The sequence below is a fragment of the Pygocentrus nattereri genome, chromosome 12 (assembly GCF_015220715.1).
Source record: "Pygocentrus nattereri isolate fPygNat1 chromosome 12, fPygNat1.pri, whole genome shotgun sequence".
Lineage (NCBI taxonomy): Eukaryota > Metazoa > Chordata > Actinopteri > Characiformes > Serrasalmidae > Pygocentrus > Pygocentrus nattereri.
Window position 1 is genome coordinate 40,590,966 of NC_051222.1, and position 27,210 is coordinate 40,618,175.

The window sequence follows — 27,210 nt, forward strand, 5'->3', positions numbered from 1 at the left end:
TGTAGTGGAGACACCAAAGCTTTATTGGTGATTATAATATTTTTGTGCTGATAATAACAGCGTGGACTAACAGACGTCTATGTAGTTGGTACATCACCTAAATTCAGCTGGACAGTTGAAGCAGAAGAGAAGGAGCTGCCTGGCTGATGTTAGAGGCGTAATTAGTTCAGGAAAGAAATGAGAGAGAAATCTTGGGCTCTGCAGAGACTGAGGACTCCATGAGCTTCTACAGGGCTCTACCAATACACATTTATCAGGTTCAATACAATTTACCGGTGTAAAGATTTGATTAGATTTTTTTCAATTTTCTCTGTTAAATGTGGTGATTTTTAAGACCTCCACATAAAATCTACACAGCTTGTTTTGGCTCAGATGAATAAAAAGTCAGGTCTGGGCGATACTGGCGACATCGGGGACAAGATATTGGCGATGACTGATGGTGCCTGAAAGGCAATAATCACTGTCATTGATAAAGAGAACTGATATAAACTAAAGAAGACGAATGTGAATTTGAACTAAATAATATTAAACGTGTTAAAACCGTGGATTAATAATAAACTGTTAGGTCACCATAAATTCTCAGCTCTCTCTGTCGATGGTTTCCTAGACGGCAGCAGTCGTAACAACGTAGCTGTAGTAAAAGCAATGTGCGGCAGTCTGGAGTTTCTCCAGTAGGGGGCACTATTCACATGCAGTTCAATTTAGTGTGCGTCGTTTGAAGGGAAGAAACAGCAGTGAACCCACACCAGCTGGAGCTCACAAACACACGTTTACTGCCGTAATTTATTGCTCAAGTTCTCCAGTCCAAATTTTTTCGATGCCCTCTAACAAAATAACTAGTATTTCTAAGCACATCAGCAGAAAGCCCATTTATTTGAGAGGGCGTGCCCACAGCACAAACCCTGAAAAAGTTCTACTGGAGAATTTTTATTTATCTGAGCTTCATCAACTGGTGTAGAACAAAATCACTTAGAAAAGCTTAGAGTGTAAAACAGCTAAGAACAAAGTTTCAGCTACTAACGTAAAGCTTCAGCTTAGTAAATACACAGCTTTTAACATAAAGGTTAGTATGGTGCATAAAGCCTCAGTTTAGAACGTATAGCTTCAGTTTAGAATGTAAAGCTTCAGTTTAGAGTTTAAAGCTTCAGTTTAGAGCGTAAAGCTTCAGTTTAGAGTTTAAAGCTTCAGTTTAGAGCGTTAAGCTTCAGTTTAGAGTTTAAAGCTTTAGTTTAGAATGTAAAGCTTTAGTTTAGAGCATAAAGCTTCAGTTTAGAGCGTAAAGCTTCAGTTTTAGAACATAAAGCTTCAGTTTAGAGCATAAAGCTTCAGTTTTAGAACATAAAGCTTCAGTTTTAGAACATAAAGCTTCAGTTTTAGAACATAAAGCTTCAGTTTTGAGTATAAAGCTTTAGTTTAGAACATAAAGCTTCAGTTTAGAGCGTAAAGCTTCAGTTTAGAACGTAAAGCTTCAGTTTAGAGCGTAAAGCTTCAGTTTAGAACATAAAGTTTCAGTTTAGAACATAAAGCTTCAGTTTAGAACGTAAAGCTTCAGTTTAGAGCGTAAAGCTTCAGTTTTAGAACATAAAGCTTCAGTTTTAGAACATAAAGCTTCAGTTTAGAGTTTAAAGCTTCAGTTTAGAGTTTAAAGCTTCAGTTTAGAACATAAAGCTTCAGTTTTAGAACATAAAGCTTCAGTTTTGAGTATAAAGCTTTAGTTTAGAACATAAAGCTTCAGTTTAGAGCGTAAAGCTTCAGTTTAGAGCGTAAAGCTTCAGTTTAGAACATAAAGTTTCAGTTTAGAACATAAAGTTTCAGTTTAGAACATAAAGCTTCAGTTTTAGAACATAAAGCTTCAGTTTAGAGTTTAAAGCTTCAGATTAGAACATGAATCTTCAGTTGAGTAATCAGAGCTATGGAGGTTATGAATAAAATGAAAGATCGTTGAATATTACTGATATGATAGGGAAATAATAATTTATAAATCCTGTAAAGATATCGTCTTCATGTTCATGTTGTATTGTGGCAACGTTATCAGTTCATTAGCTTCATTGTTCCCATGACAACAGCCAATAGGAGGAGCTGCTGCAGCCTGGTGAGGGGGTGGACACTCAAGCCTGAAGCTACAGAGAGAGAGAGAGAGGTGGGTGATGAGACGTCACCAATGCACAAAGTGCTATCAAAATCAAACAAAAATAAAAATAATTTCTTTTATGTAAATAATTAGCATTTATGTGTTTCTGTTAAAATTATGATCTTCAATCTAGTGTTAGCACCAAAGACTTCGAACATCTGCTGCTTCAGAACATCAGGTGGCGCTGCATGTTCTTTACTCTCCAGATGGGGATCACAAACCAGCAGAACATTTAGCAAAATTGCCTAGTGTTAGCTATTTGGAGTTAGTACTTAGCTCATGTTAAGTTAGCAGCATTAGCTAGTGTCAGCTACTTTGAGTCAGTAGAGTTATCTTGTTAGCTATTTTAAGTTAGCAGAATTAGCATTAGCTATTTTGAGCTAGCCAGTGTTAATGTTTGTTGTTTTTAGTTAGCAGTGAGCTGAGGCCAAGCAAAATGCAAATAAATAACTCAAAAATGCAAAATCAAAAATTTGCATTCAAATTATTCACACTAGATCAGACATGATTGGACAAAATGAAATAATGGTCACTAAATTAATGAAACATAAAATTATATGAGAGTAAATTTTTTCCTATCCCTGCTAGAAAAAACAGCATATGTTGTGTTTTGGATGCTGATATTCTGGTCAACCAGCATGACCATACTGGGTGACCAGTTACACCAACATGAGACTAGCACAAACCAGCTTAGACCAGCATGGAATATGAGGGTACCTGAAGGTTTGGCTGTAGACGCTGTAGCAGCAGCTGTAACTGTAGCATTGGATGAGGAAGATGATGATGACGATGACGCTGCTGCGGTGGATGTCGTGGAGTCGGTAGCACGTCCTCCAGTAAGGCCGATCTGGAGGGTGTCCAGAGCAGACTGCAGCTGCAGGCCGATCCAGCTTCGGACCACCGTGTTATTCTCATACGTCTTCAGAGATGGCAAATTAGTACCCAACAAATTCTTCACCTCAGTCACAGTCAGCGCCTGCAAACACAGATAAACAGAACCGCAGAGCGACCCACATCCTGAGATCTACACACAACAGAACTGGCCTTTCTGAGTCTCCACACTGGAGACAAAACTGGTACACTGGTAGACTGGAGATAAAACCAATCAAAAACTAGAGCTAAAAAACAGATACACTAATCTAAAACTAGAGCTACACTAATCTAAACCTTGAGCTTAAAACAGAGCTAAACTAATCTATAATAGAGATACACTAATCTAAAACTAGAGCTAAAAACAGCTACGTTAATCTAAAACTAGAGCTAAAAACAGCTACACTAAGTTAAAGCTAGAGCTAAAAACAGCTACACTAATCTAAAACTAGAGCTAACATTAGAGCTAGTCACTAACACTTCAGAGCTCACTGTAAGGCAAACACTAAGATCAAACACTGAAGCTAAAACTAGCACTACTTTAAGCTGAAACTAGAGCTAATATCTAAAACTAAAGTTAAAGACTATACATTTATTTTGAATTAATGACTGATTATTCAATGAAAATCAAAATGACTATGAATTTTTCAATCAGATGGACATCATTAGCATATGTCTTGGACACTGAAGCAAAGGACAAGGGTCTTCAGTCTGCATGTGAACTATCCTGAAAGGAGAGCACTCTTACGTTGACCACGGTGGGGTTCAAGGAGGTGAAGGTGGTCAGGTCCATGCTGAGGTTGGAGGCCGAGAGCGTCCGCACATATGAAAGATCAGCACCACCTGCACATAAAGGGACAGGGATAGTTTAGAAAACAGCATCACACAAACATCCTAACTAGACTAAACCTAAATCCTGTCCTAACTTTAGGAGGAACCCCAACAAGGTCCTGACTTCTGTTTAAGGCCCGTTTCTCTGGTTCTGAGGCGGCTGAGTCAGGCAGCGTAGTTCACTACCAGCATAATGAGCTCCATTTATTTCTACTGTAAAACGCGGCTTTCACTGGGAGATGTTTTTCTCTTCTAACTCTGCGCTTTAAACATCTCAGACGCTGCCGACTCGAACTCCACCGCCCCTCTGATCACCTTCCTGCGTTAATGTAGATGATGGAGTATTACAGTGATGGTGGAGAATAATGAGGAGGCGGAGCTGAACGGGTGTCTGTTTATTAGGAGGAGGAACGTTAAACTGGGGAGCAGCGACGCTCTGATAAACAGCAGGGGACGACTCCGATAAACAGCAGGGGGCGACTCTGATAGACAGCAGGGGACGACTCTGATAGACAGCAGGGGGCGCTCTGATAAACAGCAGGGGGAGACTCTGATAAAAAGCAGGTGGAGACTCTGATAAACAGCAGGGGGAGCTCTGATAAAAAGCAGGTGGAGACTCTGATAAACAGCAGGGGGCGACTCTGATAAACAGCAGGGGGAGCTCTGATAAACAGCAGGGGGAGCTCTGATAAACAACAGGGGGAGCTCTGATAAACAGCAGGGGGCGACTCTGATAAACAGCAGGGGGAGCTCTGATAAACAGCAGGGGGAGACTGATAAACAGCAGGGGGCACTCTGATAAACAGCAGGGGCGACTGATAAACAGCAGGTGGAGACTCTGATAAACAGCAGGGGGCCGCTCTGATAAACAGCAGGTGGAGACTCTGATAAACAGCAGGGGGAGCTCTGATAAACAGCAGGGGGAGACTCTGATAAAAAGCAGGTGGAGACTCTGATAAACAGCAGGGGGAGACTCTGATAAACAGCAGGGGCGACTGATAAACAGCAGGTGGAGACTCTGATAAACAGCAGGGGGAGCTCTGATAAACAGCAGGGGGAGCTCTGATAAACAGCAGGGGGAGCTCTGATAAACAACAGGGGGCGCTCTGATAAACAGCAGGGGGCGACTCTGATAAACAGCAGGGGGAGCTCTGATAAACAGCAGGGGGAGACTCTGATAAACAGCAGGGGGCACTCTGATAAACAGCAGGGGGCGACTCTGATAAACAGCAGGGGGCGCTCTGATAAACAGCAGGTGGAGACTCTGATAAACAGCAGGGGGCGCTCTGATAAATAGCAGGGGGCGACTCTGATAAACAGCAGGGGGCGACTCTGATAAACAGCAGGGGGCGACTCTGATAAACAGCAGGGGGCGACTCTGATAAACAGCAGGGGGAGCTCTGATAAACAGCAGGGGGAGCTCTGATAAACAGCAGGTGGAGACTCTGATAAACAGCAGGGGCAGACTCTGATAAATAGCAGGGGGAGCTCTGATAAACAGCAGGGGGCGCTCTGATAGACAGCAGGGGGTGCTCTGATAAACAGCAGGGGGCGACACTGATAGACAGCAGACTTCATCACTGTCTGACGGTTAAACTGAGAGCTTCATAGTAAATTAACAGCTTTGCTTTGTGTTTTTGTCGAGATGGAGAGCGAGCAGCTAGTGTAGCTAACTAAACCAGCTCATTTACACGGAAACTCATTTTATACACCAGCCAATCGGAGCACAGCTCATCAGAATATTCATGAGGCCACCACAAAGGGAAAACGGCCTGATTCACTGGAAGGCAAATCACATTCATCCCAGACAAAGTCTAAACCTTCCATGCAGATCAGAGAACAGGCTAAACAGCTGCATGACTGCACTCTTATGTGTCTTCTTCATAGTCACACGCCAAAAACATCTTGTCCATTATCTGGTTTCTAGACTTTTTTACCTGTTTTGTTTTTTCAAGTAAAATGATCTCACCATATAGTCTAATATAATATTTAGATCAATTCAATTCAATTCAAGTTTATTTGTAAAGCACTTTTTACAATGATGTTCTCACAAAGCAGCTTTACAGAAGTTTGAAAACATACAGTTATAACATATAATCCCCCCGTGAGCGAGCCAGAGGCGACGGTGGTGAGGAAAAACTGGAGGAGGAAACTTTGAGAGGAACCAAGACTCACAAGGGGAGACCTGTCCTCCTCTGGTCAGACAGTGTTTAGAGGATCTCTGTTTGAAGACTGGATGGTAAAGCTTTAGAAACTGCACTGGTGGAGGCGGCCTCTGACTGAGGCAGTTTCTGACTGAGGCGGTCTCTGACTGTGGTAGTCTCTGACTGTGGTAGTCTCTGACTGAGGCAGTCTCTGACTGAGGCGGTCTCTGACTGAGGCAGTTTCTGACTGAGGCGGTCTCTGACCGAGGCAGTCTCTGACTGTGGTAGTCTCTGACTGAGGCGTCTCTGACTGAGGCAGTCTCTGACTGTGGTAGTCTCTGAGTGAGGCAGTCTCTGACTGGTAGTCTCTGAGTGTGGTAGTCTGACTGTGGTAGTCTCTGAGTGAGGCAGTCTCTGACTGTGGCGGTCTCTGAGTGAGGCAGTCTGACTGAGGCAGAATGGTCTCATCCTATCCTATTACTATAAATAACATTTAATCATCTTAAAATAAGGTTTCAACGCTCACCTGGAGCAGCGTTTGATTCATTGACTAGACTTTAGATCCCGAGTGGGATCTGACTCCAGTATCTTCTCAGAGTTGAAGTCTCTTATTTTCTCACGTTTTGAGACTCATGAGCCGGACCTGAAGTCCAAACTCTAATAGTCTCCCCTGATATGGAGCAGCTTCTTTCTTTTCATCAGTAAAAATCAGCTCTGCCGTCATGAGCTGCGTGTATGAGCGTACGTTCTTACCCAGGTAGCTCATGATGAGCTGGTACGTGTTGGCGGACACGGTGCTGGTCGCTCTGGTGCTTTTGGTCAGCGCTGTGTCGCTGAAGGCCTTCTGGGCGATGCTGAATACAGCCTGCATCTTCTCCCGACTGCAGGTAGTCAGCGACAGAGCATTCGCAGTCCTGAAATACGCCAAGAACACAGCGGTCAGTGCGTATATGTGAGTATATACATAGATACACGTTTACACGGAAGTCCGGTTGGGTTCACACGTCCAACTTGAAACAATAGCAGAACCCTTTTAGGTCCTATACAGAACCATATACAACATATTCCCCTAGATCTGAAGAACGCTTTAATCATGCAAATGGTTATTTACAGGGGGCAGTCGTGGGCTGGAAGTTAGAGAACCAACTGGAAGGTCGTTGGTTTGATCCTCTGAGCTGACAGTATGTGACTGAGGTGACCTTGAGCAAGACACCTAACCCTCCCCGGGCGCTGCGGATAGGGCTGCCCACCACTCCTGGCAAGTGCGCTCACTGCCCCCTAATGTGTGTGATCTCACTAGTGTGTATGTGGTGTTTCACTGCACGGATGGGTTAAATATGGAGGTGAAACTCCCCAGTTGTGGGATTAATAAGGATCACTATTATTTGAATCTTTATGGTTCTATATAGAAGCATTGTCTTGACTACAGAACCCTTAAAGAATGTTCTTTTTTAAATGTGTGCTCGGCTAGTTTTCCATTTAATAACAGCCGTGGATTACAGCATTAGTGAAAAAAGTGTGTAGTGTTTATGCATTTAAAACATGAAATTAACATAAGAATGGATCATTTGGATCATTTGGATCCTTTGGATCATTTGGCCAAGGAATCGAGTGGAGCTGAGCGAAGAATGGCATCATCTACTGATCATCATCTGCTCGCAACACGCTGATCCATATGCTGATCCAAAACCTGATCCATACGCATCGTCACAGCGCTGTCACACATCCCCCATCCCAGCGTTCATCATCGCCCCAAAACGCAAACGGAATCTAAATAAGAGCCGAAGCTTCTGCTTTTCAGAAAACAAAGCTTTAAAAGCAGCCGAAGCTCTGATGATGTACAGGGTGTACTCACTGCAGGCTGCTGTAGCTGATCGTGTTGATGATGCTGAGGTCCAGTGCACACAGGTTTGTTCCTCCAATAGCGTTCAGCTCCAAGCTGCCCAGAGACTTTCCACTGACGCTCAGATACTTACTGACGATGGCGCTGACCTGACAACAACAACAAACAAACAAACGAGTTCATTAAACTGGTTCCTCTACAAGCAGATAGAGGTACATCAGCAGAGCGGAAAGCAGTAGCAGTGATCGTCTAGAGTCCAGTGGTCATACAACAGAACCTTCCTCTCTTTAGTCTTAAGATCAAGATAGGAGTTTATACAAGTTCATATGACAGAATCCAATCTGACCTTCATTCAGGAATCTTATCTGATCTTACAGCATCCCCTGCTGTTTATCAGAGCTCCCCCTGCTGTTTATCAGAGCTCCCCCTGCTGTTTATCAGAGCTCCCCCTGCTGTTTATCACAGCTCCCCCTGTTGTATATCAGAGCTCCCCCTGCTGTTTATCACAGCTCCCCCTGTTGTATATCAGAGCTCCCCCTGCTGTTTATCAGAGCTCCCCCTGCTGTTTATCAGTGTCTCCCCCTGCTGTTTATCAGAGCTCCCCCTGCTGTTTATCAGAGCTCCCCCTGCTGTTTATCACAGCTCCCCCTGTTGTATATCAGAGCTCCCCCTGCTGTTTATCAGAGCTCCCCCTGCTGTTTATCAGTGTCTCCCCCTGCTGTTTATCAGAGCTCCCCCTGCTGTTTATCACAGCTCCCCCTGTTGTATATCAGAGCTCCCCCTGCTGTTTATCAGAGCTCCCCCTGCTGTTTATCAGTGTCTCCCCCTGCTGTTTATCAGAGCTCCCCCTGCTGTTTATCACAGCTCCCCCTGTTGTATATCAGAGCTCCCCCTGCTGTTTATCAGAGCTCCCCCTGCTGTTTATCAGTGTCTCCCCCTGCTGTTTATCACAGCTCCCCCTGTTGTATATCAGAGCTCCCCCTGCTGTTTATCAGAGCTCCCCCTGCTGTTTATCAGAGTCGCCCCCTGCTGTTTATCACAGCTCCCCCTGTTGTATATCAGAGCTCCCCCTGCTGTTTATCAGAGTCTCCCCCTGCTGTTTATCAGTGTCTCCCCCTGCTGTTTATCAGAGCTCCCCCTGCTGTTTATCAGAGTCGCCCCCTGCTGTTTATCACAGCTCCCCCTGTTGTATATCAGAGCTCCCCCTGCTGTTTATCAGAGTCTCCCCCTGCTGTTTATCAGAGTCGCCGCCTGCTGTTTATCAGAGCTCCCCCTGTTGTTTATCAGAGTGCCCCCTGCTGTTTATCAGAGCTCCCCCTGCTGTTTATCAGAGCTCCCCCTGCTGTTTATCAGAGTCTCCACCTGCTGTTTATCAGAGTCTCCCCCTGCTGTTTATCAGTGTCTCCCCCTGCTGTTTATCAGAGTCTCCCCCTGCTGTTTATCAGAGTCTCCACCTGCTGTTTATCAGAGTCTCCCCCTGCTGTTTATCAGAGTCTCCCCCTGCTGTTTATCAGAGTCTCCACCTGCTGTTTATCAGAGTCTCCCCCTGCTGTTTATCAGAGTCTCCCCCTGCTGTTTATCAGAGTCTCCCCCTGCTGTTTATCAGTGTCTCCCCCTGCTGTTTATCAGAGCTCCCCCTGCTGTTTATCAGAGTCTCCCCCTGCTGTTTATCAGAGCTCCCCCTGCTGTTTATCAGAGTCTCCCCTTGCAGTTTATCAGAGCGCCCCCTGCTGTTTATCAGAGTCTCCCCCTGCTGTTTATCAGAGCTCCCCCTGCTGTTTATCAGTGTCTCCCCCTGCTGTTTATCAGAGTCTCCCCCTGCTGTTTATCAGAGTCTCCACCTGCTGTTTATCAGAGTCTCCCCCTGCTGTTTATCAGAGTCTCCCCCTGCTGTTTATCAGAGTCTCCACCTGCTGTTTATCAGAGTCTCCCCCTGCTGTTTATCAGAGTCTCCCCCTGCTGTTTATCAGAGTCTCCCCCTGCTGTTTATCAGTGTCTCCCCCTGCTGTTTATCAGAGCTCCCCCTGCTGTTTATCAGAGTCTCCCCCTGCTGTTTATCAGAGCTCCCCCTGCTGTTTATCAGAGTCTCCCCTTGCAGTTTATCAGAGCGCCCCCTGCTGTTTATCAGAGTCTCCCCCTGCTGTTTATCAGAGTCGCCCCCTGCTGTTTATCAGAGTCAGCCCCTTCTGTTTATCAGAGTCTCCCCTTGCAGTTTATCAGAGCTCCCCCTGCTGTTTATCAGAGTCTCCCCCTTCTGTTTATCAGAGTCTCCCCTTGCAGTTTATCAGAGCTCCCCCTGCTGTTTATCAGAGTCTCCCCCTGCTGTTTATCAGAGCTCCCCCTGCTGTTTATCAGAGCTCCCCCTGCTGTTTATCAGAGCGCCCCCTGCTGTTTATCAGAGCTCCCCCTGCTGTTTATCAGAGGTGCCCCCTGCTGTTTATCAGAGCTCCCCTGCTGTTTATCAGAGCGCCCCCTGCTGTTTATCAGAGTCTCCCCCTGCTGTTTATCAGAGCTCCCCCTGCTGTTTATCAGAGTCTCCCCTTGCAGTTTCCCCCTGCTGTTTATCAGAGCTCCCCCTGCTGTTTATCAGAGTCTCCCCTTGCAGTTTATCAGAGCGCCCCCTGCTGTTTATCAGAGTCTCCCCCTGCTGTTTATCAGAGCATCGCCACTGCCCAGTTTCAGTCTACCTTTCCCAAACGCTTTAGCCAAGCTTTCTACTGTTTCTCCTCCTAATAAACAGACACACAGAGTGGCTTTTTGAAGTTTTTTTCATTTTCTATTTGGGTTTTGTTTAAAAGCGTTACTTGTTTTGTTTATTTTTGCATGAACTCGTCCCCAAAGCTGTCAACCCAAACTCGCTATTGAATGTTTGTATAAAAAACCTTCAGTTTTCTGCTTTAAATGGTGTCCAGTGTTTGGATGGGCAGCAGGTCTGCAGCGAGAGCCCATTCTCAGTCTCTTTTATGACCAGAACGAGTTGTAACCTGGACTACAACAAATACAAAACGCATAGATATTTTTGAGAATGGGGTTTTGTACGTTTGAAAATGACATATTATTTCACTGAATATTATTCTAATTGATTGTAATGGACACTTAAAATCAATGAGGTTGAATCAGCACCTTCAGATCAATACATCATGTTGCATCAAGGCTTTTTATAATGCCATATAAATAAATAAATAAATAAATGTGTTCTTGGCTTGTGCAGTGCAGAAATGTACCTGGTCTGAGCTCCAGTCTCCATCGCTGGACGTCATCAGGGCTGACAGGGTGTCGATCGTGGTGATGTTCCACTTGCTGATGTCGGTAACCGTGCCGGCACGGGAGGCGGTGCCAAGAACCTGCAGAACCTCATCACTGATGCTCGTTGGGTAAGCCTGAGAAACATGGAGTGAAAGCTCATGATTCTGGAAGTTTGTGTCATGAGATTCATCCACAGTTTCTGAAAACACAGACACGCTTCTAACTGCGCTCCTCTAACTGCTGTCCTCTAAATGCACTCCTCTAACCTGCGCTCCTCTAACTGCTGTCCTCTAACCTGCACTCCTCTAACTGCGCTCCTCTAACTGCTGTCCTCTAACCTGCACTCCTCTAACTGCGCTCCTCTAACTGCGCTCCTCTAACTGCACTCCTCTAACCTGCGCTCCTCTAACTGCTGTCCTCTAACTGCGCTCCTCTAACTGCTGTCCTCTAAATGCGCTCCTCTAACTGCGCTCCTCTAACTGCTGTCCTCTAACCTGCACTCCTCTAACTGCGCTCCTCTAACTGCGCTCCTCTAACTGCACTCCTCTAACCTGCGCTCCTCTAACTGCTGTCCTCTAACCGCGCTCCTCTAACCTGCGCTCCTCTAACTGCTGTCCTCTAACTGCGCTCCTCTAACCGCGCTCTTCTAACCTGCGCTCCTCTAACCGCGCTCCTCTAACCGCGCTCCTCTAACCTGCACTCCTCTAACTGCGCTCCTCTAACCGCGCTCCTCTAACCGCGCTCCTCTAACCTGCGCTCCTCTAACTGCGCTCCTCTAACTGCGCTCCTCTAACCGCGCTCCTCTAACCGCGCTCCTCTAACCTGCACTCCTCTAACCGCGCTCCTCTAACTGCGCTCCTCTAACCTGCGCTCCTCTAACCTGCGCTCCTCTAACCGCGCTCCTCTAACCTGCACTCCTCTAACTGCGCTCCTCTAACCTGCGCTCCTCTAACTGCGCTCCTCTAACTGCTGTCCTCTAACTGCGCTCCTCTAACCTGCACTCCTCTAACTGCTGTCCTCTAACTGCATTCCCTTAACTGCGCTCCTCTAACTGCGCTCCTCTAACTGCTGTCCTCTAACTGCACTCCTCTAACCTGCGCTCCTCTAACTGTGCACCTCTAACCTGCGCTCCTCTAACTGCTGTCCTCTAACTGCGCTCCTCTAACCTGCGCTCCTCTAACCTGCGCTCCTCTAACTGTGCTCCTCTAACCTGCGCTCCTCTAACTGCGCTCCTCTAACTGCTGTCCTCTAAATGCGCTCCTCTAACCTGCGCTCCTCTAACTGTGCTCCTCTAACCTGCGCTCCTCTAACCGCGCTCCTCTAACCGCGCTCCTCTAACCTGCGCTCCTCTAACCTGCGCTCCTCTAACCGCGCTCCTCTAACCGCGCTCCTCTAACCTGCACTCCTCTAACTGCGCTCCTCGAACTGCGCTCCTCTAACCTGCACTCCTCTAACTGCGCTCCTCTAACTGCGCTCCTCTAACTGCTGTCCTCTAACTGCACTCCTCTAACCTGCGCTCCTCTAACTGCGCTCCTCTAACTGCTGTCCTCTAACTGCGCTCCTCTAACCTGCACTCCTCTAACTGCTGTCCTCTAACTGCATTCCCTTAACTGCGCTCCTCTAACTGCGCTCCTCTAACTGCTGTCCTCTAACTGCACTCCTCTAACCTGCGCTCCGCTAACTGCGCTCCTCTAACTGCTGTCCTCTAACTGCGCTCCTCTAACCTGCGCTCCTCTAACCTGCGCTCCGCTAACTGCGCTCCTCTAACTGCTGTCCTCTAACTGCGCTCCTCTAACCTGCGCTCCTCTAACCTGCGCTCCTCTAACCGCGCTCCTCTAACTGCGCTCCTCTAACCTGCACTCCTCTAACTGCGCTCCTCTAACCTGCACTCCTCTAACTGCGCTCCTCTAACCTGCGCTCCTCTAACTGCGCTCCTCTAACTGCTGTCCTCTAACTGCACTCCTCTAACCTGCGCTCCTCTAACTGTGCTCCTCTAACCTGCGCTCCTCTAACTGCTGTCCTCTAACTGCGCTCCTCTAACCTGCGCTCCTCTAACTGCGCTCCTCTAACCTGCGCTCCTCTAACTGTGCTCCTCTAACCTGCGCTCCTCTAACTGCTGTCCTCTAACTGCGCTCCTCTAACCTGCGCTCCTCTAACTGTGCTCCTCTAACCTGCGCTCCGCTAACTGCGCTCCTCTAACTGCTGTCCTCTAACTGCGCTCCTCTAACCTGCGCTCCTCTAACCGCGCTCCTCTAACCGCTGTCCTCTAACTGCGCTCCTCTAACCTGCCCTCCTCTAACTGCGCTCCTCTAACCTGCGCTCCTCTAACTGCGCTCCTCTAACTGCGCTCCTCTAACCTGCGCTCCTCTAACTGCGCTCCTCTAACTGCTGTCCTCTAACTGCGCTCCTCTAACCTGCGCTCCTCTAACTGTGCTCCTCTAACCAGCGCTCCTCTAACTGCTGTCCTCTAACTGCGCTCCTCTAACCTGCGCTCCTCTAACTGCGCTCCTCTAACCTGCGCTCCTCTAACTGTGCTCCTCTAACCTGCGCTCCTCTAACTGCGCTGCTCTAACCTGCACTCCTCTAACCTGCGCTCCTCTAACTGTGCTCCTCTAACCTGCGCTCCTCTAACTGCTGTCCTCTAACTGCACTCCTCTAACCTGCGCTCCTCTAACCTGCGCTCCTCTAACTGTGCTCCTCTAACCTGCGCTCCGCTAACTGCGCTCCTCTAACTGCTGTCCTCTAACTGCGCTCCTCTAACCGCGCTCCTCTAACCGCTGTCCTCTAACTGCGCTCCTCTAACCTGCGCTCCTCTAACTGTGCTCCTCTAACCTGCGCTCCTCTAACTGCGCTCCTCTAACTGCGCTCCTCTAACCTGCGCTCCTCTAACTGTGCTCCTCTAACCTGCGCTCCGCTAACCGCGCTCCTCTAACCGCTGTCCTCTAACTGCGCTCCTCTAACCGCGCTCCTCTAACCGCGCTCCTCTAACCGCTGTCCTCTAACTGCGCTTCTCTAACCTGCGCTCCTTTAACTGTGCTCCTCTAACCTGCGCTCCTCTAACTGCGCTCCTCTAACCTGCGCTCCTCTAACTGCACTCCTCTAACCTGCGCTCCTCTAACCTGCGCTCCTCTAACTGCGCTCCTCTAACCTGCACTCCTCTAACTGCGCTACTCTAACTGCGCTACTCTAACTGCGCTACTCTAACTGCGCTCCTCTAAACTGCGCTCCTCTAACTGCGCTCCTCTAACTGCTGTCCTCTAAACTGCGCTCCTCTAACTGCGCTCCTCTAACTGCGCTACTCTAACTGCGCTCCTCTAACTGCTGTCCTCTAACTGCTGTCCTCTAACCGCTCTCCTCTAAACTGCGCTCCTCTAACTGCACTCCTCTAACCTGCGCTCCTCTAACCTGCACTCCTCTAACTGCGCTCCTCTAACCTGCACTCCTCTAACTGCGCTCCTCTAACTGCGCTCCTCTAACTGCGCTCCTCTAACTGCGCTACTCTAACTGCGCTACTCTAACTGCGCTCCTCTAAACTGCGCTCCTCTAACTGCGCTCCTCTAACTGCTGTCCTCTAAACTGCGCTCCTCTAACTGCGCTCCTCTAACTGCTGTCCTCTAAACTGCGCTCCTCTAACTGCGCTCCTCTAACTGCACTCCTCTAAACTGCGCTCCTCTAACTGCGCTCCTCTAAACTGCGCTCCTTATCTACAGACATTCAAATCAGAGCGTCTGGTCTGAATCTCAACAGTGTTTGGGTTTTGATCAGGACCAGGGCTGGGTTTTGGTTTTAATTTTGAGCTTTTAGATTAGGTTAAATTTATTTAAATAAAGTTAAAATAAAATATAATTTAAAAGATATTTCACTAACAAATGGACTGAGTCTCTAACTCAAAAGCCAGATCACCAAACTGAAGCTCTTGTTTTGGACAGAAAGAACTGATACAGATAGTTACTAAGGCTTCGCTAGTCGGTTGGTTTTTGTTATGGCATCCCAGGTGGTTGCTATGGTGTTGCTAGGCCACTGATTTGGTATCAATGGCATAGCAACACCTCAGCAACCACCTGCAATTTTATATATATATATATATATATATATATATATATATATAGATATAGATATAGATATAGATATATATATATAAACCTTTGACAGAAGTGACTCTGAGGTTGTCCGTGAACAGGTTTGGTCTCAGTAGCCAGTCCTGGTCTGGTTTAGATCCTTGTAAAGTGTTTGGGAAAGCCACACTGCTTTGCTTTTAATGGTAAAGCAGTGTCTTGTGGAGCTCGCCAAGGCTCAATTATAGGCCCTTTCCCTCTTGGATTTTTTTCATTATTTTTAAAAATATTATTCAAATGGCATCTTTACATTTCTATTAAATTGTCATTATGAATGGGCCAACAGAAATGTACCAAACTTCCATTTTAAACTGAAATCTTTTAGATGACATTTTACATTTTGACTTACTAACTTACATTAGAATGATTTTTGTCTTTCTCCTGTAATCTTACCATTTTAGAGATGATGTCCTTCTTACATAACTCCTTCCATCAACATGCAGACACATATTTGCATGGTTATATATTTTCTAGCCCCTGACTGATGCTTTCCTGGGTTTGTACAGGTCTACTAATTTCCTGATATTAAGCCAAGGCAGAGGCTCTTATAACTGCAGTTATCATCACCGGTGATAAACATACTGATACAGTTATTAAAAGGCTTTTTGTCGAAGCCAAAGCTGAAGTTAAAAATCATTAGGAGTTATTTTTAATAATAACCTTCATTTCATAAAGCAAAAAACACAGACTACCACCTCCAGAACATCTTCTGCTGAGAGACAGGAGCCATTACATGCTGCTGTGTCCATTAGAGTGGACGACTGTAATGCCCTCTTAACTGGAGCTCCATTATAGATTAGTGCTCTGAGTACTGCAGACACGCCCCAGTGAGGGAGTGCATTACACATCCTCTCCAGTGGCCTCATCAGCCTCCTATACCTATAAGAACGTGTTAATATGTTGGGACGGTCATGATGCCGTTGGCCGTAGTGAGGTGACCGGAGACGTGTGAAATCTCTGAGCTGTTGTTGTTGCAGGAATATTTCATCTTCATTTCCTGCTGAAACTTTTCAGTGCTAGAATTTTAATGCATAACTGTAATCCAGCGCTCGGTGTGATCAGAGGAATTTACACTTCATCAAGTCTTTCTGCTCCCTGGACCTGGAATATCTGGTCATCTCATGCTGACCAGTGTGGCTGATGAGACAGATTTCAGGGGTCATTGGCACCGCCATGTACATCCCACCACAGGCTGATACAGACCTGGCGCTCGGGAAACTGTTCGAGGCTGTTAACAGGCAGGAGACCGAGCGCCTGGAGGCCTCCATTGTTGTTGGGGACTTCAACAAAGCGCTACTCCCCCTTCCGTGAGGCGTACAAAGCCCTCCCCCTACCTCCACCTGGCGAATCAGATCATCTCTCCATTCTGCCCCTGCCCACCTATAGGCAGAAGCTGAAAAGGGTACCATCGCCCCTCAGAGGGGTCTGCTGCTGGTCGGACCAATCGGATTCTGCGCTCCAGGACTGAGGTGTCACTAGGCAACTAGTGACACCTAAGCAACCACCTGCGATACCATAGCAGTGGCCTAGCAACATTTTAGCAACCACCTAGGATACCACAGCAGTGGCCTAGCAACACCTTAGCAACCATCTGGAATACTATAACAGTGGCTTAGCACTTTAGGAACTAGCTGGAACACCATAGCAGTGGCCAGGCAACTCCATAGCAACCACGCCGGACCACGCTTATAAATGATTCATGAGCTTTCTCCTTCTAACTGGGTGCTGTTGCCTTCAATGGATCATATTCTACAGTTTCTTTTAAATACAGGATTTCCTACGTTTTTACCTGGTTGAGCTTGTCAAGGATGATCTGTTGGTAGTCGCTCCCCATGGCTTTCGCTGAAATGGCGGCCAGATTGTCCTTCAGCGACTGAACGCTTAAACATGCGTTAAACTGCGTCACATCATAGCCGAACGGGAAGGAATCATCGTTTGCTTGAACTTGAGTTATATCCCCTGCTGTGCATGCTGGAAGAGTGGAGAAAAGACAAGATGAGCAAGAGTTATTCAAACACAGCTCTGCTAAATTATACATGTTAGAAGAAACTGTAGATGTTAGGAAATGCTGGGTGTTTTTGTTTTTAACAGTTATGCAGTATCTTGTGTAGTTCTTCAAGGCTCAATTCTGGGCCCTTTTGTATTTAACCCATATACAGTATATCCTGCTTGTTGGAATAAAGCCTTTTGTTTTTCATAAAAAAATTATCCATCAAAAATTATTAAAATGCCATCTGGCTTTTACATTTCTACTTAAACATCATTATGAATGGACCAACAGATATATATCAGAAATCTATCTTAAACTGAAGTCTTTTAAATGACTTATTGACTTACATTAGAATGATTTTTGTCTTTCTCCTGTAATCTTACCATTTTAGAGATGATGTCCTTCTTACATAACTCCTTCCATCAACATGCAGACACATGGTTATATATTTTCTAGCCCCTGACTGATGCTTTCCTGGGTTTGTACAGGTCTACTAATTTCCTGATATTAAGCCAAGGCAGAGGCTCTTATAACTGCAGTTATCATCACCGGTGATAAACATACTGATACAGTTATTAAAAGGCTTTTTGTCGAAGCCAAAGCTGAAGTTAAAAATCATTAGGAGTTATTTTTAATAATAACCTTCATTTCATAAAGCAAAAAACACAGACTACCACCTCCAGAACATCTTCTGCTGAGAGACAGGAGCCATTACATGCTGCTGTGTCCATTAGAGTGGACGACTGTAATGCCCTCTTAACTGGAGCTCCATTATAGATTAGTGCTCTGAGTACTGCAGACATGCCCCAGTGAGGGAGTGCATTACACTTCCTCTCCAGTGGCCTCATCAGCCTCCTATACCTATAAGAACGTGTTAATATGTTGGGACGGTCATGATGCCGTTGGCCGTAGTGAGGTGACCGGAGACGTGTGAAATCTCTGAGCTGTTGTTGTTGCAGGAATATTTCATCTTCATTTCCTGCTGAAACTTTTCAGTGCTAGAATTTTGATGCATCCTGAAGGCATAACTGTAATCCAGCGCTAAGTATAAAGATCTGCCAGTTGCTTTCAGCCTCAGAGGTAGGTGGTGCTCTTCTGCAGTGGAACCCAAATGTGCCACGCTGTAAACTGGTTCTAGCTAAATTGTAAAGCGGTTCTGTCTGTGTTCTCACCCGTGTCCCGCTTGGCTCTGACGATCATCCTGGTTTTAGCCTTCGACACTTTATTCGCTTCACTCTTCATAGAGGCGATCTTGGAGTTGGACACCAAACGAGCCTTCAGACTCGGTACAAATGTCCTCAGGAACTGAGCCTTATCATTCTGTTAGGACACACCGAGAACCGCATTAACACACCATACACACAGACACACAGTGGTGGAGGAGAATCGGGCACTTTAAGAAGTGGTGGGGAGAAAAATGAAGAGTGAAGGAGACAATATTGTGCAACTTGAAAAATGAGGGGGACAAAATTATGCACTTTACAAAGTAACAGGGACAGAACTGTGGAAAAAGAAATTGAGACAAAATTGTCTACTTTTAAAAAGCAGATTAAGAAGTGGTGGGGAAAGAATTGCGTAGATTAAGAAGTGTTGGGGACAGAATTGGGCAGATTAAGAAGTGTTGGGGACAGAATTGGGCAGATTAAGAAGTGGTTGGGACAGAATTGGGCAGATTAAGAAGTGGTTGGGACAGAATTGGGCAGATTAAGAAGTGGTTGGGCTGAATTGGGCAGATTAAGAAGTGGTGGGGACAGAATTGGGCAGATTAAGAAGTGTTGGGGACAGAATTGGGCAGATTAAGAAGTGGTTGGGACAGAATTGGGCAGATTAAGAAGTGGTTGGGCAGAATTGGGCAGATTAAGAAGTGGTGGGGACAGAATTGCGTAGATTAAGAAGTGTTGGGGACAGAATTGGGCAGATTAAGAAGTGGTTGGGACAGAATTGGGCAGATTAAGAAGTGGTTGGGACAGAATTAAGCAGATTAAGAAGTGTTGGGGACAGAATTGGGCAGATTAAGAAGTGGTTGAGACAGAATTGGGCAGATTAAGAAGTGGTTGGGACAGAATTTGGCAGATTAAGAAGTGTTGGGGACAGACGTAGGCAGATTAAGAAGTGGTGGGGACAGAATTAAGCAGATTAAGAAGTGGTGGGGACAGAATTGGGCAGATTAAGAAGTGGTTGGGAGAGAAATGGGCAGATTAAGAAGTGGTTGGCCTGAATTGGGCAGATTAAGAAGTGGTGGGGACAGAATTGCGTAGATTAAGAAGTGTTGGGGACAGAATTGGGCAGATTAAGAAGTGGTTGGGACAGAATTGGGCAGATTAAGAAGTGGTTGGGACAGAATTGGGCAGATTAAGAAGTGTTGGGGACAGAATTGGGCAGATTAAGAAGTGGTTGGGACAGAATTGGGCAGATTAAGAAGTGTTGGGGACAGAATTGGGCAGATTAAGAAGTGGTTGGGACAGAAGTGGGCAGATTAAGAAGTGTTGGGGACAGAATTGCGTAGATTAAGAAGTGTTGGGGACAGAATTGGGCAGATTAAGAAGTGGTTGAGACAGAATTGGGCAGATTAAGAAGTGTTGGGGACAGAAGTGGGCAGATTAAGAAGTGGTGGGGACAGAATTAAGCAGATTAAGAAGTGGTGGGGACAGAATTAAGCAGATTAAGAAGTGTTGGGGACAGAATTAAGCAGATTAAGAAGTGGTGGGGACAGAATTGGGCAGATTAAGAAGTGGTTGAGACAGAATTGGGCAGATTAAGAAGTGGTTGGGACAGAATTGGGCAGATTAAGAAGTGTTGGGGACAGAAGTGGGCAGATTAAGAAGTGTTGGGGACAGAATTAAGCAGATTAAGAAGTGGTGGGGACAGAATTGGGCAGATTAAGAAGTGGTGGGGACAGAATTAAGCAGATTAAGAAGCGGTGGGGACAGAATTGTGCAGATTAAGAAGTGGTGGGGATGGAATTGGGCAGATTAAGAAGTGGTTGGGACAGAATTGGGCAGATTAAGAAGTGTTGGGGACAGAAGTGGGCAGATTAAGAAGTGTTGGGGACTGAAATGGGCAGATTAAGAAATGGTGGGGACAGAAGTGGGCAGATTAAGAAGTGTTGGGGACTGAAATGGGCAGATTAAGAAGTGTTGGGGACAGAATTGGGCAGATTAAGAAGTGTTGGGGACTGAAATGGGCAGATTAAGAAGTGGTGGGGACAGAAGTGGGCAGATTAAGAAGTGGTGGGGACAGAATTAAGCAGATTAAGAAGTGGTTGGGACAGAATTGGGCAGATTAAGAAGTGGTGGGGACAGAAGTGGGCAGATTAAGAAGTGGTGGGGACAGAAATGGGCAGATTAAGAAATGGTGGGGACAGAAGTGGGCAGATTAAGAAGTGTTGGGGACTGAAGTGGGCAGATTAAGAAGTGGTGGGGACACAGTCGGACAGATTAAGAAGCGGTGGGGACAGAATGGGGACAGGGCCCATGTTGCCCCTACGAGGGGAGCTGATTCTCACCACAGTGAAATAGGCCCAGAAGTTGGAGCTGAGGTAAAGAGGCAGAAACCCCAGACTGGTCAGAGTGTTTAGGGTCCAGTTGACTGGAGCTCTGAAAGAGAAACCAGAACAAACTGAAATGTATTTGAGTTGAATTTGTTTAAAATTTCTAACACAGGAAGACTGAAAAACTCGGAGCATGGCGGCTTTAGTTCCAGATATGAGCAGTTTACGATGGAGGACAAACAAATCAAAGAGTCTGTAAAATAACCTGGGAGGGAAAGTGTGAATGAACAACCCTTAAAAAGAAGACTGATCATGACTTAATGGCTTAACCCTTTGATTCCAGGTGGCTGCTAGGGTGTTGCTAAGTGGTTGCTACAGTACTCCAGCTGGTTGTAAGGGCTTTGCTGGGCTGTTGTTAGGTGGTGACTAGATTGTTACCTCTGGTGTTTCAGGTGGTTGTTAATGTGTCCCAAAGCACTTCTTAAGTTATCAAACATGGCTGTTTTAGTGTTTCAGGTGGTTGCTAGGATGATGCTAGGTGGCTGCTATGCTATCCCAGGTAGGTAGTCACTAAAGTATTGTTAGGCCATTGCTATTGTTACTGGTTTGCTAGGGAGTTGTTAGGCGGTCAACAATAATAAAATACATATATATATATATATATATATATATATATATATATATATATATATATGCTTATTTTTCATTTTTTATACTCCCTTAATAAACAATACTTTTCAAAAATGTATGAATTTGTTGTATTTTTAAAATTGTTTTATTGAGATTTTTAAGGTTTTATCATTTTATCAATTTGGTTGCATTATTAATCTGCTTATTATCATTGCTACTACAACCATTACCAAGATTCTTATTTGGGCTATTTTCAGCTTACTGTTCTTGGGATTTTTATTTTTAGATTTTTACCTCAATGGATTTCCAAAATATTTACGTAAAAGTTGAACAATATAACTTGTATAATTTGTATAACTTATATAATATACATACCTATACATATCCACAGGTGAAATTATATTAGGGGTGTATTAGTCTCTACAGTCAGTGAATCTATCAATGTTTTATTTATTTATTTGAATGTTGACAGTCATATTTCTGTTTCAGTGAGGAATAAAGGAAAGAATACTAAATTGAAAATGTATTTGATTATTTGTTAGATTATTTCTGTTTACGCTACAGAATCAAAAATATGATGCAATACAATAAACTATAGCAATATATTAAACTATATAAAAGGAAGCTTTCAATTTGTTTACGGAAGTCTACAAACAGCTCATCAAGGGAACTAGAAAGTCCATCTCATGCAGCGGTTGCCATGGAGTTGCTATGCAGTTGCTGCAGTATTACAGCTGGTTGCTAGGGTATTGGTGGGTGGTTGTTATAGTATCTAAGGCTTGCTAAGGTGCTGCCAAGTGGTTCATGTTGTTTCAGACAGTTGCTAGGTGGTTCCAGAAATGTGCATATGAGTTGAATGAGTACCCGAATGAGGTGTTCTTGGTCAGAAGAACGTTCTGTACAGCGGTGCTCTGATCAGAAGTCAAATCCAAACATAGTTTCAGCATCTCCACCACGTACACATCCGAGTTCTGGATGTAGGTGCTGTTCAACAAGCATGTCATGTTCCCTAATATTATCAGCTGAGTTTGGTTGATATTCGTCCCCGAGATTCTCTACAAAGAGACAGAGAGAGATAGAAACGACTGTTAAACCTGTTTCCTAGCAACTGGCCATAAACACACAGCTAAACGTAAAACACATCATCAAAATATTGTTGAAATGTGAGTTAAGCTGATGTTACTGAAAATTTAAAGAGAGCTAAAATATGATAAACTAAGTACTGAATGCTGTGAGAGCTCCCCCTGCTGTTTATCAGAGCGCCCCCTGCTGTTTATCAGAGCTCCCCCTGCTGTTTATCAGAGTCGCCCCCTGCTGTTTATCAGAGCTCCCCCTGCTGTTTACCAGAGCGACCCCTGCTGTTTATCAGAGTCTCCCCCTGCTGTTTATCAGAGTCTCCACCTGCTGTTTATCAGAGTCTCCCCCTGCTGTTTATCAGAGTCTCCCCCTGCTGTTTATCAGAGTCTCCCCCTGCTGTTTATCAGAGTGCCCCCTGCTGTTTGTCAGAGGGTCCCCTGCTGTTTATCAGGGCTCCCCCTGCTGTTCATCAGAGCACCCCCTGCTGTTTGTCAGCATGTCACCATTCCCCAGTTTCAGTCTCCATTTCCCAAATGCTTTAGCTGAGCACGCTAACATTACTCATCCCTATAAACAGACACACGTTCACCTCTGCCTCCTCATTATTCACCACCATCAGTCAGGATGATAAATGCAGATTTCAGGCGTGTTTGGACTCACTAGACAGTCCTTAGCATTGTTGAACAGGATTTGTTTCTTGAAGGCCAGTGTGCTGGAGAAGACACTGAAATCTGCGTATCCCAGAGCGGAGAAATATGCCTGACACAAAGAAGGATCAACCATAGAGTAACTGAGGAGGAAAACACACAAAAACAAAACACTCATTTCTTTATCACAGCATATAGCAGTCCATACATATAAATGTAGCAATTTGTTTTATATGCTAACAGAAAAAACAGTAAATGGTCTGTAAGGAGTCTTTTACACTGTTAATGTGTATTTTACATAATTAATTTCTTTATTCTTTGAAAAAGGTCACACACTGAAAAAGCTCACAACACTTATGATTGTAACTGTTCAATCTATCTGATATTTGTTTTCTGAGCATGAATTGGTTTATGCCCTTTAATTAGGTAAATTAAGAGAGACCGTGTTAAAGTCGGTAATTAGAGACCGTGTGATAAACTGGGTAAATAAAGAGAGAACGTGTGTTAAACTGGGTAAATAAAGAGAGAACGTGTGTTAAACTGGGTAAATAAAGAGAGACCGTGTGGTAAATTGGGTAAATAAAGAGAGACCGTGTGTTAAACTCGGTGAATAAAGAGAGGCCGTGTGTTAAACTCAGTGAATAAAGAGAGGCCGTGTATTAAACTCAGTGAATAAAGAGAGACAGTGTGTTAAACTCGGTGAATAAAGAGAGGCCGTGTATTAAACTCAGTGAATAAAAAGAGGCCGTGTGTTAAACTCGGTGAATAAAGAGAGACCGTGTGTTAAACTCGGTGAATAAAGAGAGGCCGTGTGTTAAACTCGGTGAATAAAGAGAGACCGTGTGTTAAACTCAGTGAATAAAGAGAGGCCGTGTATTAAACTCAGTGAATAAAAAGAGGCCGTGTGTTAAACTCGGTGAATAAAGAGAGACCGTGTGTTAAACTCTGTGAATAAATAGAGACCGTGTGTTAAACTCGGTGAATAAAGAGAGGCCGTGTGTTAAACTCGGTGAATAAAGAGAGGCCGTGTATTAAACTCAGTGAATAAAAAGAGGCCGTGTGTTAAACTCGGTGAATAAAGAGAGACCGTGTGTTAAACTCGGTGAATAAAGAGAGGCCGTGTGTTAAACTCGGTGAATAAAGAGAGACCGTGTGTTAAACTCAGTGAATAAAGAGAGGCCGTGTGTTAAACTCGGTGAATAAAGAGAGACCGTGTGTTAAACTCGGTGAATAAAGAGAGGCCGTGTATTAAACTCAGTGAATAAAAAGAGGCCGTGTGTTAAACTCGGTGAATAAAGAGAGACCGTGTGTTAAACTCGGTGAATAAAGAGAGGCCGTGTATTAAACTCAGTGAATAAAAAGAGGCCGTGTGTTAAACTCGGTGAATAAAGAGAGACCGTGTGTTAAACTCGGGGGAATAAAGAGAGACCGTGTGTTAAACTGGGTAAATAAAGAGAGACCGTTTGTTAAACTCGGTGAATAAAGAGAGACCGTGTGTTAAACTCGGTGAATAAAGAGAGGCCGTGTGTTAAACTCGGTGAATAAAGAGAGACCGTGTGTTAAACTCGGTGAATAAAGAGAGGCCGTGTGTTAAACTCGGTGAATAAAGAGCGACCGTTTTTTAAACTCGGTGAATAAAGAGAGACCGTGTGTTAAACTCGGTGAATAAAGAGAGACCGTGTATTAAACTTGATGAATAAAGAGAGACAGTGTGTTAAACTCGGTGAATAAAGAGAGACCGTGTATTAAACTCGGTGAATAAAAAGAGACTGTGCGTTAAACTCGGTGAATAAAGAGAGGCCGTGTGTTAAACTCGGTGAATAAAGAGAGACCGTGTGTTAAACTCTGTGAATAAAGAGAGACCGTGTGTTAAACTCGGTGAATAAAGAGAGACCGTGTGTTAAACTCTGTGAATAAAGAGAGACAGTGTGTTAAACTCGGTGAATAAAGAGAGACCGTGTGTTAAACTCGGTGAATAAAGAGAGACCGTATATTAAACTCGGTGAATAAAGAGAGACCGTGTGTTAAACTCGGTGAATAAAGAGAGACCGTGTGTTAAACTCGGTGAATAAAGAGAGACTGTGTGTTAAACTTAGTAAATAAAAAGAGACCGTGTGTTAAACTCGGTGAATAAAGAGAGACAGTGTGTTAAACTCGGTGAATAAAGAGAGACCGTATATTAAAGTTGATGAATAAAGAGAGACAGTGTGTTAAACTTAGTAAATAAAAAGAGACCGTGTGTTAAACTTAGTAAATAAAAAGAGACCGTGTGTTAAACTCGGTGAATAAAGAGAGACCGTGTGTTAAACTCTGTGAATAAAGAGAGACCGTGTGTTAAACTTAGTAAATAAAAAGAGACCGTGTGTTAAACTCGGTGAATAAAGAGAGACCGTGTGTTAAACTTAGTAAATAAAAAGAGACCGTGTGTTAAACTCGGTGAATAAAGAGAGACCGTGTGTTAAACTCTGTGAATAAAGAGAGACCGTGTGTTAAACTCGGTGAACAAAGGATGTTTAAACTTCTGCATATGACTGTACTAGTACTAGCCTTGCTAGCAGGCTAACACTGTTACCAGTAGGCTGCAGTTAGCTAGTGCTAGAGCCAAGAGCTAGTGCAATAGCCTTAGAGTATCAGTTAGCCTGAGTGGTGAGGGGAGCTGTTAGCCTGTTAGCTAAGCTAGCTCAATATAGCTGGTGTCGAATGCACATAAACGCTAAGCTAGCCATGCTATTATATCATGTATGCATTATGGTGTATGGAGGCAGTGAATGTGCTCATACTTGTAGTAGAGGAGCAGGTCTGCTGGGTAATCGGTGAAGACGGTCACGGTTTCAGTCTTTATGTAGTTGAACATGCAGATCAGCTGAAAACACAGACATCAGGTTTTACACATTAACACCCAGCTCGCTCAGCAGGACCAGGAGGTCCATCAGGATTCATGCTTCACAAAACCTTATTATGACGTTTAAACGTCTTCGCCGACACTCACATCACTGCGTCTCTGTAAACGCTAACTCAATGCCGGCTAACGCTCGTTTATCGTACGCGCCTGTGTTGCCATAGCAACCACAACCTGAGACCTACAACCCACAGCCGGCTTTTTGTGGTGAAACTTCAATGCAACCTTCGTTGCTTGAGACCAGCATGAAATCGCGCTCGAGTTGAAGGATGCAAACTGTCCCGCAACTCACTTGAAACTCAGCCGCAACAGTTGCACTCATGTCAATTTTTGTGAGACAGGCAATCTAAACACTTGTAGCGTGTCACGTTACTGTTTCAAACAACTGAACTCAAGAAGATGAACCGACGATGATTATTAGCGAGTTTGCAACCGGGTTTAGTGAAGCTGTGTCAACTAGCTGGCTCAGACTAACAGCTGTGTAAACAGCTGCTTCTTCTACTGTTCATTCCTCTGTACCTGCTGTTATCGGGATGGACGTAGCTCAATTCATCTCCACCCCTGATTTCCCACAGACCTCAGATTACTTTAAGGTCCAACTGATATAAATCATTCTGGACACTGGACGCTTCTGGAGCAGAATGAGGGAGAACCGTAACGCCAATCTAGACCCTCCTTTTCAAAGGCTTGACATAAACACAACAGGTAAACTCAAATACACACTCTTCAAAATGATGGTTCTTCAAGGGTTCTTTAGTAAGTTTAGAAAACGGTTCTTTAAAGAACCATGAACACTTTCCGCGATTAAATGGGCCTTTCCAGGGTGAAATCTACACAGCACCAAAAAGATATTTTTAATGAAATCCAAATGTAATTCACGTGTTAAATATTGAGACTTCAGGAGGAAAGAGCCGTCCGGTTGACGTAAACCTCCATCTCTTTGAGATTTTTTTCATTTTCATTTTTATTGTTTATTCCAAGTGTAATGGATTAATCTACCTGCTTATCTGTAGTTATTGTTCCATAAGAAATGCATCTTAATAAATACATTTTATTAAGTATTCAGGCTAAACTACAGAATAAAAGTTTGAAGAAAGCAACAACGTTTTACTGAATAAATAATTTACCCTCAACACAACACGTAGTTTCACCCCCGGCCGTACTACCTCGTCCGTGTGTCTGTCCATTTTCTCTGCTTTCTCTATTGTGCGTTCTGTATAAAAGGTCACCAAGCTACTGTCTCTGAAGACACTGAGGGGTCTCTCCACCCTGCCCTGCCCTGATCTCCACTTGTCCA

At 44.8% G+C, this 27,210-nt stretch overlaps 1 protein-coding gene across 1 annotated transcript in view; it reads right to left on the reverse strand.

Annotated features, from left to right (window-relative positions):
* Positions 1-27,210, reverse strand: part of mslnb (mesothelin b) — a 137,272-nt gene continuing 110,062 nt past the window's right edge. Inside the window, exons 87-98 of the mRNA XM_037543174.1 lie at positions 25,795-25,877; positions 23,028-23,157; positions 22,155-22,345; positions 20,676-20,766; positions 18,343-18,490; positions 16,970-17,151; positions 11,044-11,199; positions 7,832-7,968; positions 6,730-6,890; positions 3,750-3,844; positions 2,849-3,107; positions 1-2,120 (exon numbers count right to left, since the gene is read on the reverse strand). Of these exons, the coding sequence (XP_037399071.1) occupies positions 2,032-2,120; positions 2,849-3,107; positions 3,750-3,844; positions 6,730-6,890; positions 7,832-7,968; positions 11,044-11,199; positions 16,970-17,151; positions 18,343-18,490; positions 20,676-20,766; positions 22,155-22,345; positions 23,028-23,157; positions 25,795-25,877 (1,722 nt within the window). The 3' untranslated portion in view covers positions 1-2,031. The remainder of the gene's footprint in view (positions 2,121-2,848; positions 3,108-3,749; positions 3,845-6,729; positions 6,891-7,831; positions 7,969-11,043; positions 11,200-16,969; positions 17,152-18,342; positions 18,491-20,675; positions 20,767-22,154; positions 22,346-23,027; positions 23,158-25,794; positions 25,878-27,210) is intronic.